This window comes from Anser anser (genome assembly GCF_964211835.1).
Source record: "Anser anser genome assembly, chromosome: 14".
NCBI lineage: Eukaryota > Metazoa > Chordata > Aves > Anseriformes > Anatidae > Anser > Anser anser.
Window position 1 is genome coordinate 5235503 of NC_139735.1, and position 15414 is coordinate 5250916.

Consider the following 15414-nt stretch of genomic DNA (forward strand, 5'->3'; position numbering starts at 1 on the left):
ACAGACGTACATTTAATTCTGCTCAAGTGCTTGACTTGGTTTCAGTCACATGAACTATGCTTTCAGGTACAAAATGTTCTTTTCTCAAGGGAGATGATGGGGACATGCAAATAGTTCAAGTGTGAACATTTTAGGAAGGCAACAAGTTTCTGCAGAATGGTATTGAACCAGCTGGCTTGGAGTTTCTAACCTTCCACTCACACTTTTCTCTTGAAATAACAGAATAATTATTTACAGTTGTTGGCAGTGAAATTTGTTGTCATCTCATCTTGCTATAATGCCGGGCCATGTGAAGGATATCACATTTCAATATTCATCTATTAATAACAGAGGTGGGAGTCACACACATTATTTCAAAGTTTTATTTGGTCAGAGACGCTTTTAAGTCATCTCTAGATATATTCCTTTGAGCTATCCTAGTTCTGTTCCTCTCCTAGACCAGATTCTCTTCAAAATCAAATCTCCAATTCATAAGAACATCTGTGTTCATAGAGTATCGTTAATGATCTAATACTACCTACTCTGTGGATGATACCAGCTGAGTGAAGATGTTTGATACCACATAGCATCTGGTAAAGAAGATAGGACATTCTTTCATGATCCAGTTCCATATGAATAACCTGGCACAAATTGGCATCCATCAGCTCCATAACCAAATATCTAAAGCATAAGAAAGAAAACATTAAGAAACCCTGAGTCAAAAAGTTAACAAATTTAAAATATATTTATTATGCATTACCATAATTTCAAAATCATATTGTTATCTACTCAATCTAACTATTAAAAGTGAACAAAGCGTTCAATAGTCCATCACAAGAAATTAGAATTTTGCTGGTTTTAGAAATGGCAGTCAGAATAATAATTCTGAGTTTACTAAATTGATACAGCACGAAAAACTCAGATTGACTGAAATTGATGAAGAAATTGCAGATACTGCAATGTATCAGGACTTGATGTTTCCTTTCACCATAATTACACCCCCTACATCCCCCAAAAAATAAAAAAAATACAATTATCGTAAGGGCTAATAAGGAATGATTAATTTTCAAGTTAGAATATCATCTGCTTACCCACTCAAAGACACACACACCCTTTTACCCAAGCCCATTCACAAACCACAACAGCATATTCACTGGAATGACCTACACTTCCATCTTACGTGTGTAGTAAAACATCTTATTTTTTGCTTTCTTTCAGAAACATCCAGAAAGACTACCTAACGCCTAGATTTAGTCTTTTAGATACCCTCTGCATTCAAAGCATAAAATCTATAAGATAGTGGAAATATAGCTCTATAGCTTATGCTACTATTTGTCAGGAAAATTAAAACAAAAAAAATCTAGTACTTACACATCCTGAAACTCTTCTAGTGACTTCTGTGGTGTAAATACATTTAATAAACTAATTATCTATAAAGGAAAAACATTAGAAGAAGTTTCAGCTTTAATTCAAGTAAAAATCCATTTATTGCAGAAATTATTATTCAAAATCAAAGGCACACTGGTAATATGCACAATTTAAATATTACTTGGTTTCACTTAATTTGCTTACACTGAAAAACTGCTGTTTCAAAAACAGTTCAGAACTGCAGCATGTATGCAGAAGGAAGTAAGACTGCAGAAATGTTTTTCACGTTACATGACACCTATCTCCCTCTCCAGTGCCTGAACGGCACCCTTTTTTTAAGCTACATCACTGCACCCTCCAAACCTACCAGTTAAATACTGTATTTAATACAAATCTTGCCTAAACTCAGAAAATATAACTACAGTGCAGTTACAAGAGACAAACCACCTGCCAAACAGGCTTCGTTCGCTTAACAGGACTTAAAAGACCAAACACACTACAGCAGTATCGTCTTTACAAAGTCTACACTGAAGGTAAATCCACAACAGCATTGCAACAAAAACCTCCTGCTCTTGGCACTTCATCCTCTTAACAACCAAACAGCTCACCCAAGAGCTCAACCACACATAGTGTAAATTGTATTACCTACACCAAAACCTTCCAGCTTCACCATTTTTCTGGTACTTTGGTTATCGGTAACAAGCAAGAGAACAAATCCTGAGCTTTTTAGACAAATTACACTAAGATGAGAGAAGGAAATATAAAGCCGAACTTACATTTTTGTGGTTGACACATTTTAAAAGAACAAGCTCTCTGTAAGCTCTTTTTGCATGGGTTTGATTCTGAAAAGGACGACTCAACTTCTTTACAGCAACATTTATTCCAAGGACTGTATCAAACGCAGCACTAGAAGTTTTCAAAGACAAACAACGTAAGCTGAAGTCTGTTTTGGGGAGAGGTGAGGGAAAAGGGCAGAGAGGAGCAAGGAAATAAGTCCACATTTGAAAAAAATTAGTATCAACTAAGCAGCTTCATCTGATTTGTATTTACAAAATGTACATTCCTTAAAAACAGAATTAGGTTTAAAAAAGGCACTAACACTCTTAAGAGAAGTCTTCTGTGCCCCCCGTAAGATAGAATCTGCTGACTCAACAGATGGAAAAATATGTTAAGCTTATTTTAAATAAATTAGTATTTCAGTTGCCTAATCTGTATACTTCGGCATTTTTTTGGGACAGCACTGCTGACAGTCATTTAACATTTGCAACAGGAATTTTCCTAAAGGACAGTCACCTGATCTGTTCCACAGGTGTCAATGCACTCCTGCACGTGAATAAATTACAACCCATAGCAATTTTAATGCTTAGCAGAAAATTACACTCATCATCTGGTTTCGCACAAAATAAAAATCAATAGAATGGTGCAATATGGAAAGCTCCCAGATCCCAGGGAGCAATACAACGGTTTAAAAATGAAAACGGCCATTCATCTGGTATTATTTTTCAGTTGTCCTTGTTCAGTCCCTCTGCAATTTGAGATACAGATGCAAACTTGCTTTAACAGCTGTAAGAATCTAAGGCTAAATTATCTGTATATCCAGAACACTGAAGTCTGAATATCCTCATTATTAACACAGAGACTATTTGGCAGATTATCTGCAAATGCATACCATAAATGACACAGGTGTTCCAGTCTCCTACCTCTGTAGTTTTAAATAACGATTCCCATATTACTTCCATAGGGTAGGAAAGAAACATACATTTTCACAGAACATTTCTTTGTGAATTCCTTCCCTGCCTCATCAAGACATGTACAACACCAGGCTTAAAAGGACCATCATATTATAGTACTCATAGAAAAGACCAGCTCATCTGTGATAGAAATACTCAAATCATACAAAGTTTACCAGCATCAAGCCACTACTTTCCCTACTGGAAAAAGCAGTACCACCACAAAGCAGGGTTTGCTTGCAAAATGTTTTCTGGGAGGCGTGGTTCTATGTCCCAGATTTGAATCAATGCACCATTTTCATTAAAGGCTTGCTAGCATTTATTTCAACATAGTTCTGTGAAATACACAGGTCATTATTCAGTGACGTATGATCACTCTCAAATTTAAAGCCTTTATGTCTATGTGAAACAAAACACAAAATGGGAGGCCAGGCAATTGCACAAACTATTTTCCTCCCAAATATGAAGCACTGATGCTTCGATATTATTCACTTCACCTAGAAGACATAATACGTAAAAAGTTTCACATGTATTAATGACTAACAGCGCCTGGGAATTAGTACAAAGCTAATAATCAACAAGATCCATACAAAAAAAGCTGTTCAAGCCAATCACAGCTAGCTAGGTCACTGCAGCAGAGGGGCATATGAGCAATTTTAGGCAAAGTATCCCTTTGCAATCTGACAAATCAGGTATGTGTCAAGACTCAGCCTCAGCACATACTAAAAAAGTCAACTGTACCTTTCATTTTGCTTATTTATCTACATGAAAGTGACTGGCACTGCATCTCAAAAAAGAATCTGCAGCTGCATCTTCACAATCCAAAATTAAAAACAGACTGATTGGGGGGAAAAAAATCAAACAGTAAAAAATGTATGAGCATGAAGTAATTTACCAAGGAAAAGATGGAATATAACATCTTTTACCACCAAAAGCATACTTCTAAATTTCACAATTTTACGTAAATATAAAAATTGTGGTGAATTGTAGTAAGGTCTTCCCTGCACTTGTAATAGATTTGCATCTTGAGCAAACATTTAATATTAGGAGTAACAATGTCACATACGTGATGAAATTATAAACAAAACATTACGACCTAAATTACAGCAAGAAATTACATTTCAGACCTGTAGGCAAAGGACTTTCTCTTTGAACTGCAATATGCTGCTACCATGGATTCCTGCTTTGCCAGTTCCACTTCACTAACTTCCCTACTGCCTAAACACAAGTTTGCATGCAGCAACCAACTTCTCCCGACAATTTCTTCAAGTCCAACTGTAAATAAAGTTATCAACAGTTCAAGCTCAAATGAGTCTACGAATAAGATTGTGGTTTTGCTGCACTGAAGGACAAAAGACATTTGTTGGGACAGAAAAATCAGATTTACTAGAAAAACATAGGAAATCAAGGGCAAGACAAGAAAAAAATGATGACAGGAAGTCAAAGAAAAACTTCAAGTAATTTTGTGCAAGTGGTTACTCAGTAGCAAATAGATTGTAAGGTTTCAGATATGTAAATACTTCAGGAGAAAAGTGTGAAAAGTCACATATAAAAGTGAACTTCGTACAGAAATACCCTCTAGATAACAATCAAGTTCCCTTTTCATTTATCTAAAGCTCTCATTTCGTATTTCCTTTATCACTGTTCTTCGTTGTTTTTAACTACTTAGTTTTTTCTTAATATAAGATGTAGAAAAATAATCAGCAACAATAGCAGTGAAGTTTCCTATTAATGTTTGGAAGAAAAACAACAGCAAAATTCAGACCTCTCGCTGCTGAAGTAATATACTCGCTTTTAAAAACTCCCCACCAAAAAAATACTACACATAAAACCCCAGAAATATTTTTGTAATGTTTGCATTAAGCACAGAATGATTTTTAAAAAAGAAAGTATTGCACTGTGTATCACACGAATGACACTGACATTTTCCCAGCCAAAAATGACAGCACAGAACTTACCCTACAGTGAGATTTCTACACTATATATCCGTGTATTTTGCATATTTCCTTTGCGCGTTTTAAGGACTTTTATGGAGAAATTAAGATTTTGCACCTTCTTCAAATTGGACACAGTTTTGAGATGTTTCACATGAAGATGAGAATTTATGCAATGTTTTACCCTGTTGTTCCAAAATATCAAGTATTCTCAAAACAAGTCAATAAATCAGATCATCCCTTCCTCCACCCACGATGTTGACCTTAACGCAACCCCAACTTTGCTTTGCAGCAGACGCCTAGTTTAAGTCATATAGTTTATGCACTACTTCCAATGAAAGGAGAAGCAATTACAACCACCCTAAATTCTTGCATACAATCTAGAATACATAAATACACTTAATGTTATGCTGGTTCTGTATGTGTATTCTTTACTAATATGAAAATCTAGCATGCCTACCCCTTCATCACTCAGCCCACTAAAGAAGAATGAAATAAGGTGGTCTCATCTTGCTTATTTTTCATCTATTAGCAGGGCAATAAGAACAAAGTCATTTTATTTTTAAATAAAGCTATGTTCATGCAAAAACGCATTTTCCTACGTATATGCAACTTTTTTTAGAGGTTTTGAAAAGGCCAAGAAGACACGGGCAGGTGCAGTATAAGGAGTTGCTCACAATATGAGTCATCACACTTATTCTGCAGAATTTATAGACAAACAAAAACCGCAGGCTGGATTTAAAGCACGAATAACCCACCACGCCGTTCTGATCAAGTCTAACATTAGAGTTCCTAAGCATATCTGCTTACTCCCTTGCGTATGGAATTGTAAAACCGCATCGATAAACATTTCTGTTGTTACCAAGTAAGGTTTGCCCAACGAAATAAGGGCTGGCAGTAAGCGGTGTAGAATGGATTGCTGCAGTCTAAAAAACATTTGAAAGTGTTTACCTTTAGCTGGCCCAGAGGTGTGGTGCCATACAAGAGACTAAGGTTCAGGATCAGACTAACGACTCTCTCGTCCTGGGCCAGTGGAGGCTGGACACAGAGCTGAGGTGCCACACCAAGGAAGAGACGGCCAGCCCAACCCCTCACACAGCATCCCTTCCTGGTTAATCCATGGAGTGACAATGACACTGACTTGCCTCGTCCTGCCAGTTAATGGCAAGGCACTGCATTGATGGCTCCTAGAAATGGACAGGAGTGATCGGGAATAAAAGGGGGGGAAGAAAGGGGGCCATGATGAAGAAACGAGTAAAACCCAGAATCTCTCACCATCTCATTGTCATTCCTTACACCGTAATATCATAACTACATGGGGAACGTGAGAACTAGAAACAAAAATAAAGTGGTTAATGAGAAGGAAATTTGTTGATCCTCTTAAGTTATGTAGTTATATAAATATTATTTTCCTCTAAAGCCAAAATAAAAAAGCTAGTTTTGCACATGAACTACTGTGGGCAGGTATTTTAGTAGCTATTTAGTCCATCATAACCCTGTAGCAAGAGACAGAGAAATTAGCAACAACATTTGACATCCTGGCACCTCTATTGGGAATACATTCAGATTTTGTTATATATTTATAGCTTTTTATGTTTTAATAAAATATTTTTACTCACCAAACAATGCCCTGTGCCCCTGATCCTATGGGCTTCAATTGCTGATAACGTTTTAGTACAGTGAACGTTGAATCTGCAACTTGAACACTGTAAAACTGACTATCACATTTACTGTCACTCATGGTGTAGTGTCATGTAGTTTTCTCTCTCAAGGACCTGGTACAGGTTTCAAGATCTTGAAGAAAAAAAAAAAGAAAACAGATGTTCAATCTCTGACTAATTCAAGGCAAACAAGTTGGAAAATATATTTTAATACAAATAACTTTTTCAGTAGCATACTCTTTAATAAGCATTCTTTCAACTTCACTTATTACTACTGCTAATGAAAAATTCGTGCAGACAAGACAACAAATAATTATAACCTTCACAGCTGTAAGCAAACACGTTTCTACTCCAATCCTCAACACAAAAAGCAGCCAAGTAAACTGCAAAAACAAACCTTAATCCAACAGCTCTTTCTCTACAACGTGAAGGATACCGAGCTACGGCTATCTCAACCCACTCTCCTCCTCCTATCTTAAACACACACTGACAGCCCATGCTATTTGTTAGTGTGCTTAAAACCCTACAAGAATCAAAGAGTTCCCTTTAAAGAAGGGAAAAGCAAACTGTATGAAAAAGAAATACCATCCAGGCAGTGACACTCTGCAGCTGGCCTCCCCCAAGCAGTTCTAATCAGCCTCCCGCTCAAAGCTGCAACCAGACTTTTACAGACACAGACTGAAGTCCAGAGGGCAGTACGGAGCAAGACCTGGGAGGAAGAAGTGTCACATTAACTGGGTTCGTTGCCCAGAAAAAGAGGAGAGGAGGAAATGCACGAGAGACTGAAGAAAGGAGGCATTAAATAATGTATTCTCCCCGGACACAATGGATGCGATGATTAGCAATGAACTGTTAAGATGTTGATTAGACCTTTTAAAAGAGGGGAGAGAAAGAGAAAATGACGAAACAAAAGCCAGTTTGTAAAAACAGGAGCAGTGAAGCACTCTAGAAGATTCCCTAACGAAGTGATGGACTCTCCTTCGCTGGAGGTTTCTGTGCCACACTAACATCTGTCAGGAATGAATTAGATGTACGTAATTACATCCAAGAGCAAGGTTAGGCACTAAACCTCTTCAGCTCTAAAGCACTACAGTAATGAGCGTAGACCTCCCGTTTTCCCGGGCATCCATCCCTCCTCCAAACCTTACAAGACCTCAATTACCTCAGTGATTACGGTAGAGGTCCCTAAGAAATTCCCATTTTTAATTTCACATTCAACACGATAGATCATGTCATTAGAGCCCAGACTAAATTGCATAGTCAAGTGTTCCTTGAAACAGGAAATGAAAGCCGATCACCTTCCCTCTCAGCAGCTGCCCTAACCACCAGGCTGTACAATGTCCTCGATAGCTACAGAACAAGCAGTTGTTCTCTCTCTCTTCACTGGCCTACAGAATATTTGTGAGCCAATGCAAAACAGAAAAGCCTCAAGAGCAACCCAGAATCCCCCCAGAAGGGCGCACAGCCACACAAAAGGCTTTCAGTCGTTCAAGAATTAGCATTTGGATGTCTCCCTTCCTTGGCACAAGCAAGGAGGAGCAGCATCTTCTCCATGGCCAGGGCCAGCAGACGAACACCAGGAAACGTGCAAGGAAAACAGGCAGAAGAGCTGCAAAACCTAACAGAGACTGGGGTTAATCCAGTAACGGCTAGTCTTAAAGCATTCTCAAGAAATACCTGGAGCCCCACTTAGCTTCTAGCATCCTGGAATCTAAGTAGCATTTTAAAAAGCAGGTACTCAACTTGGTCATCGCTGGCAGCAATTTAGGCTGTAAATTTACCTGATACATCCTCTTAGAAGTTTAAGAAAAAAAAGCAAGGGAGAAAGGATCAGCAAAAGGAAAACGTAAGCCACCAGTTTTCTGCCTCTGCCATGAGCTCACACTTAGATAAGACCAAAACCCTGCCTTAAGAGGTGCTCTCAACCTTTCCTGCTACACCCTAGGAACAAACCCACTCTTCCTTCCAGCCTTTTTTATTACTCCAAAGCTATACACTCTGCAGCACTGAATTTTTTGATTAACAGTCCTTGAGCAGCCCTGATATTTTCAGTAAGTTTCCAATGTTGCAAGAGAGACAGCTGGAAAGTGAAGACCCTACCTCTGCAAAAGACTTATAGAGGAGGGGAAAAAGAGTATAGAACTTGATTAAGCTGGAAATCAAGTTAAACACTTGATAGTTATGTGAGAATCATGCTGTGCATCTTCAGAGGATAATGAAGATCATCACTTCTCTGTAGCAGTGATAATGAAGAATAGGGAAAAGGAAGTTATCCTGAACGGGAGAACCCAAACTTCAGGGAATCTTGTCTGTGCAAAGCCATCTTTTGGAAACAACCTAAAGACCAGGATGAGCTCTTTAGGCAAGACCCAAAGCAGGACTCATGCACTGCAACAGACAAGCTTCACGTTTTCTGACGTCCTTTGGAATTCAGTGTGCAGAGTGCCCAGCCTCTCCATAATACGTGGAGAAAAGCAGCTGGCAGAGCCCCAGCTTTCACCTGGGCTGCAAGCTGCTTGGAAGCATCAGCACATGCGTTACTTCAGACGCACACGAACATAAAACTAGGTGGTGCGGGATTGTAGGTGTTCACAGGACTTAAGCCTTGAGTCTATTTTGGGGGTCAGGGCCCTTGAATAAGAACAGATTTCCCACTGCTCAAAGGAAAAAGTATATCTGACAAGTGACTTTCATAATCCTGAGCTGTTCCTCTCCTACCTGAAATAATTCGATGCACCACTCCACCTAGCAACGTACGCAACATATTCCATGCTTCTGATATACAAGAATCTTATTTCCATTTTGGAAATGTATGTTTTCATTTATGGTTCCCTAGCTACAGCTGCACCAAACAGGACCAGCGCCAAATGTGGAAGACATTCATTCACACGATGGTCAGCAAACATACTTCTACGTTATTGATAACGGCGTGTTACCAAATCACAAAGTTTCAAGATATCTTCTTATTTTAGAGCATGCATGAGATGCATAAATTGGGTGTGGGTTTTTGTGCTTGTTCTAGTAGCTTGCTTGTACCGTTGGAGGAACTTAAAAAGAACGAAGTTGATTTTACTGTGTGCGGTGAGTTCAGAAACACTCACAGAAATGGTTTTCAACCTGTAGCTCATGAAAGATGAAACAGCCAAAAATAGGAAAACGATAAAACCACCCAACCTATCTCCCATAGGTTTATGAGTTATCACACAGAATTCCAGTAGGAAATATTCAGCGGTTGAAAGCGACTGCACTATGGTGTGTATGTATATACACGGCCTGTATTCAAGTCACCTCTCTACAAGTCATTTATTAAAATGGCAACTTATTATTAACCAGATCCATCCTCTGGATATTTTCCAAGTCAAAAGCTTCTGAAACAAACAGGTTTTAACAGCTGGGAACACATTCCCTGTGTTATTTTGGATACAGGGGTGTTATTACAACGAAGCGTATGAACATCAAGAAATTGAACTTGATTTTTAAACTTCAAGCCAAATCGCGCTGCAGACGGAAAGAATACACGTTGAACGTGCTACCCATATATGAAGATATTCTGTGCTGTTTCCGTATCTCCCCCCCTTAGCTTATTACCTTTGCAAATTAACCAGCAGTGCTCGGTTTTTAATCGTTACAGCAGAACGTATCAACAGGTGCACGTCCCAGACACAAAACCCTGCCGAGTTACCTCCCGTGCCGCTCCTGGCAGCCCTGGGGCAGCCCGGTACCGCAGGTGAGCGCAGCACAGCGGCGCCTCGGCCGCTCACAGCGGGTTTTGAGGCACCCCCGGGCTCTCCCAGCAGCAGCCCAGCACCCCAACCCACCCCAGCCACCCACCCTGGGGCGAGCGGGCGGCAGGAGGCTGAGCCGGGAGGCGGACAGCACCGGGAGCCGAGGCGGAGCGCTGCGGGGAGCTCCTCGCCTCCCAACCTCCCCGGGGGCCTTCCCCGGCCGGGGCCCGCGCCCTCTCCCCGCTGTGGGGCCGGAGCGAGCCGAGCCCTGCGGTGAGCGGAGCCCCGGCCCCGCCGCCCTCCTCGCGGCCCTTCCCTCACCGTCGCGTCCCTCAGCGGGCTCCAGCGGGACGGGCCCCGGCGGCAGCCACCGCCGCCCCCACCACCACCGCAGCCACCTCCTCCTCCGCGGCCGCCGCCTCCGCCTCGCAGGGCCGCCCCAGCCACAATGGCCTCCCGCTGCTCCGCGCAGGCCGCGCCAGGCCTGCGCGCGCTGACAGACGTCGCCTCGGACCAATCGTAGCCCGCCGCCGGCGAGGCTCAGCCAATCGAGCCCCGGGAGCGGGACCTCGCCGCGCTCTCCCTCAGAGGGCGGGGAAGGCCCGAAGCGGGGACGGGGAGGCTGCGGCCAATCGCGACGCGGCGCCCGCCCTCCGCCGTGATGTCATCGCTGCACGTCAGGCTCTCACGGTGCTCGTGACGTCGCCGCCCCGCTGCGGACTGCGAGGGAGGGGGGCGTGCTGCGATGACGTCACGCGCCGGCACCACGTCACTGCCCGGCCCCGGCCTGCCTCAGGCCTGCCCTGCGGACGTCAGCCCCTTAATTAAAATAAATACTTCGACCCCTTCAGTAAAAAGATAAATAAACCCCGTAATTGAAAATAAATAAATAAATAAGTGAAGCAAGAGTCGTCTGTTCTATGGTTTCTATGCTCCTCGATGATTTTTGATAAACGCACTTTTTATTTATTTATTAATCAATTTAATGCGTCTTACAGAGCAGGTGATGCCAGCTCCCTTCAGTAGCCCTGCGTTTTAACACAAAGTGGGCGCTAACTCCGGGCACTACAGGGGCCATGGGGTCAGTACCACAACACGGTGGCCACCGCGTTACACAGCCCTCACACAGCTACTGCAGGCTGGCAGCGTGGGTTTTGTCCCAGCTTATCTGGGCTCTTTTACGCAATTATAAAAAGTACGCGGGAGCTGTTCTGTTACGAGCTAGTGTAGCACTTTCCAGCTATTAACCTGCATAAACACACAAACGTCACTGGTCATGACATGACTGGGCTTGCTTCTAAAGAAAAAAAAAATAATTTCACTAATCAAAGATTTAATAAAAAGGCAGACATGAAAGATTCCAATTTGACTGTTCCAAAATACACAAACACGTGAAGCTCTCTCACAATTTGATACCCACCTTATTTCTTTGAGGTTTATAATGCTTCCTAGGGCTAGTTAGTTCACAACTAAAAATACAGGTCGTTGTGAAAAAAATACATAAAGATCTGAAATCATTAATAAGGCCTTTCATATAAACAAGTGTTTCTTTTTCTTGATTAGTCATAGCTTGAATTTGTAAATAGTACTCTCTTATTTACCAGTATAGGGTTTTGTTTGTTTGTTATTATTTTTTTGTATTCCTGTGACTGTAGATTAGATACTATATTAAATACAAGTTTATGGCAATTTTTTCTTGGCCTAGGAGACAACATTATGTCCACAAACAAAACACGTAAAAATACAGACACAGCTTCCCTTTCCGACTACAGATTTCTTCCCATGTTCATCTACCTCAAAAGAAGGTAAAATACGAAGGCTTAATCCATTCTGTGACTCTACGCTCATGTAAGGAAATGAATCCAACTCACTGGGTGCAATCAATAGCTGGCGTGAACTACAGTAGGAGCTACAGAGACTGTGCTGCTGTACTGCTACAGGACTTGCAAAACACTGACGAGCAGTCACTAAGTACAGTGCTCCTGTACTCACACGGTTTGTAAAGATGGGGCAAGCTACCTAAACCTGACGGAGTCTTTTTAAATGCAGCTGCAGGAGAATGAAAAGTAAGGTGTGTCCACCTTTTGCATGAGTACCTGTGGCTAACAAGACCTGTGTCACACAGAAAGGAAGAGATGAAAGAACTCTGATACCAGGACTCAGACGAGACTGGAGGAAAAATCTCTCTCCTGCTGGTACCAGAGTACTACAGTGTTGTATTTGTACTCAGACCTGAGATAAGGAGGCATTAAGGGATGTAAAAAAAAAAAAAGCAAACCACCACCACCAACAACAACAAAATCAGAAACAAGAAGAATCTATATAATCTTTTCTTTAATTGCATTTTAATTTCATTGTACATACTTCAAACAGAAGTACCATTTGATGAAAGACATCTAAGTTCCCTTATTTTGTTGCACTGTACATGTTAGGCAAGTAAGAGCTGGGGCAGCATACAAAACAAGATGTTGTTCTGGCTTTTCAAATAATTAGTTGAAAGAAACAGGAATTTAAAACATAGCTGGGAATTTACAGCCACAGAAGAGCTTTACAAAAGACTGGTTAAATACAAAACAGTCACGAGGGCAGGGAAGCAGAAGCTGGGAGGGAAGAGGGACAACAAATTTCCAGTTTGAGGCTGACGTAGGAAAAAACACACTAAAAACTGTACACAAGTAAGTGTGTCAAGATGCTCAGTATTTACATTCTGAGCATTACCAATGCTACAGATAAGCAACATACTAAAAAAATAACTTAAAAAAGCTATACAATTGTACTTATAAATACTTTATCTTTAAAACTAGTTAAGTAGTGTAGGCTAAAAAAAATGTTCACAGTTACTCTGAAGAGAGCTGTATATATATATATTGCACAGTAGAAAAGTTCATTCAGTATACCATGTGTAAACAATTATTTTTATCTTATCCTTTGGCAATTTCAGGACTTAAAGGAATATTTGCTGTGAGCAAAAGCACTTGGGTAACAAGGCACATGAAAAGCTTTTAAAGCTGCAAGATAAATCCTTCTGACACTTGCTACTTAGCACTGTCATTCTCTTTCAAAAAACGTGTACCTATCAATTCAGAACAACACATTTCTACAAGAATAACTCAGAGGTCTGGTGACAAAAAAAAGAAAAAAAAATCAGGTTCTCTTTGCTGTTATTCTACAGTAACAGATTTGGCCAAATTTCTTGGAAAATCCACCTAGAAAGAAAAGACAGACTTTCAGTATATGACAGAAGTGGCATTCTGCATTTGACAGTTCATTCAGTACACTGGTGTGTTTGTTTGATTTGTTTTAAAGCTTTCCTAAGGAGATTTGCTTTATTCTGGACACATTAACACACACAAGAGACCACAGATCTGCAGACAAAAACTCACTGTTGAATTCATCCTTGCTTCCAAAACCCTCCTAACATACGCACGCTATTTTTTTGCACAGGGCATCTTTGCACAGAGGTCATAATTATCAAACTGACACACCTAGCCAGAGTCAACAAACTACGCTGTACAAGGCAGTGAACTAAGTTAAAGTGCAATACCATGTTTTAAGATTTAGTTTTCTGAAAAAGTATTATCTGCATTCTTAACTAATCAAGCTAAGCAATCTTTACATGTTTTAGAAGGATACCACTAAAACAGGAGGCTGAAGAACTGGATCTCTTTAACCAGAGTTCTACTGCTACCACCACACCTCTACAGGCTCTGATAGCGACTGTAACTACATTCGTGCATGGTTTGTTGGTTTTTTTTTTTCTTTTTTTTTTTTTTTAAGAAATGCCATATAAACATATATCTAACTTTACATTGGTAGAAGGAAATTCGCAACTGCTCTAACTGGAGGGCTAAATGTAGAAAGCACTTACATCATATCCTCTGAGAACAGCCAGGTGGAATGAAAGCAACTGGAGAGGAATAACACTCAAGACTCCTTGAAGGCAGTCAACTGTATGAGGCAGCTCAATGGTCTTGTAGGCAAATTTTGAGCTTTCTGTGTCTTCTTTAGAACACAGAATGATTGGACGACCCTGAAAATATTTTTACAATGTTAAGTGAAGAGCTGATTTAGAACTCCTTTGCAATATTAGTTCACAACATGCCTGCAGTATGTTTGAAAATGCTAAAGTTGCTAATAAAGATATTGCCGGTCTTGAATAATGGCTTTCATCACCCACTGTTGTGTGAGAATTGAATGTTTTCACCTCTTAACATTATACCCTTGGCTTCAAAACTGAAATACATCCACGTGCAATCAGTTGTCACTACTAGTGTAATGTTCAATGACAAACTGCAGTGCGTGTATAACACCTTATTTACAACTTTTAATTAGAAAAAAATAAAATCAATACCTCTTGCTTCTGAGGCACAGTCAGCAGCAATACAGTGTGCACAGTTTCTTACTCTATGACATTACATTAGTTAAACAACTTACCTGTCGAGCAGTGACCTGTTGCAGAGCGTTCTGGCATTTGGTGAAGCAAGGATCCTTCATTATCACCATGATAACCGGCATTTGTTTATCTATTAGGGCTAGTGGTCCATGTTTCAGCTCACCAGCCAGGATACCTTCAGAGTGCATATATGTAATTTCTTTTATTTTCTTAAATAAAAAAAAAAAAGCAAACGCCAAAAAGTTACAAGTAAATCAGATGACAAATAAAGCTGCAAGAAGCAAAATATCAAAGCTGTACATCTGCCAGTTAAATACAGACGTACACTATCAAGTTGCCATTTTCAAAAAATCAGCCAAAGGCTAGAACAGACAAGCTTATATGCTGGTGGAAATTGAATTTCCTGATGCACATACATTTTCAGTTAAAGAAAGGGAGTAACGAACAGGAACTTTTAAGAGCACAATTTTGCCTAATGCAGTCTACCTTAAACACTTCAAATTTCTGACAAACATGCATCCATTCCACCATGACACTTGAAATATAATTTAGCAGTTTCCTGCATGAGCATCTTACCTGAACATCAGCACATTGTGTCTTATGAGAATATTTTCAAACAGGTCA

The 15414-nt window shown here is 40.4% G+C and overlaps 2 protein-coding genes across 12 annotated transcripts in view; both read right to left on the reverse strand.

Annotated features, from left to right (window-relative positions):
• Nucleotides 1–10944, reverse strand: part of MAPK9 (mitogen-activated protein kinase 9) — a 27986-nt gene extending 17042 nt beyond the window's left edge. For 2 of the 5 annotated variants that reach the window (XM_083798392.1, XM_083798395.1), the window contains exons 1-5: nt 10719–10944; nt 6631–6805; nt 2124–2253; nt 1351–1409; nt 522–660 (exon numbers count right to left, since the gene is read on the reverse strand). In XM_083798392.1, coding sequence (XP_083654518.1) covers nt 522–660; nt 1351–1409; nt 2124–2253; nt 6631–6752 — 450 coding nt within the window. In that variant the 5' untranslated portion in view covers nt 6753–6805; nt 10719–10944. Of the gene's footprint in view, nt 1–521; nt 661–1350; nt 1410–2123; nt 2254–5962; nt 6199–6630; nt 6806–7257; nt 9958–10260; nt 10659–10718 lie in introns of those variants that run through there. The other 3 variants (XM_083798393.1, XM_083798394.1, XM_083798396.1) reach the window with 3 other exon arrangements.
• Nucleotides 10945–12714: 1770 nt separating this feature from the next.
• Nucleotides 12715–15414, reverse strand: part of GFPT2 (glutamine-fructose-6-phosphate transaminase 2) — a 28013-nt gene continuing 25313 nt past the window's right edge. For all 7 annotated transcript variants that reach the window (XM_083798388.1, XM_083798389.1, XM_083798387.1 and 4 more), the window contains 3 exons: nt 14832–14999; nt 14266–14427; nt 12715–13603 (listed from right to left, as the gene is read on the reverse strand). In XM_083798388.1, the coding sequence (XP_083654514.1) occupies nt 13559–13603; nt 14266–14427; nt 14832–14999 (375 nt within the window). In that variant the 3' untranslated portion in view covers nt 12715–13558. The remainder of the gene's footprint in view (nt 13604–14265; nt 14428–14831; nt 15000–15414) is intronic.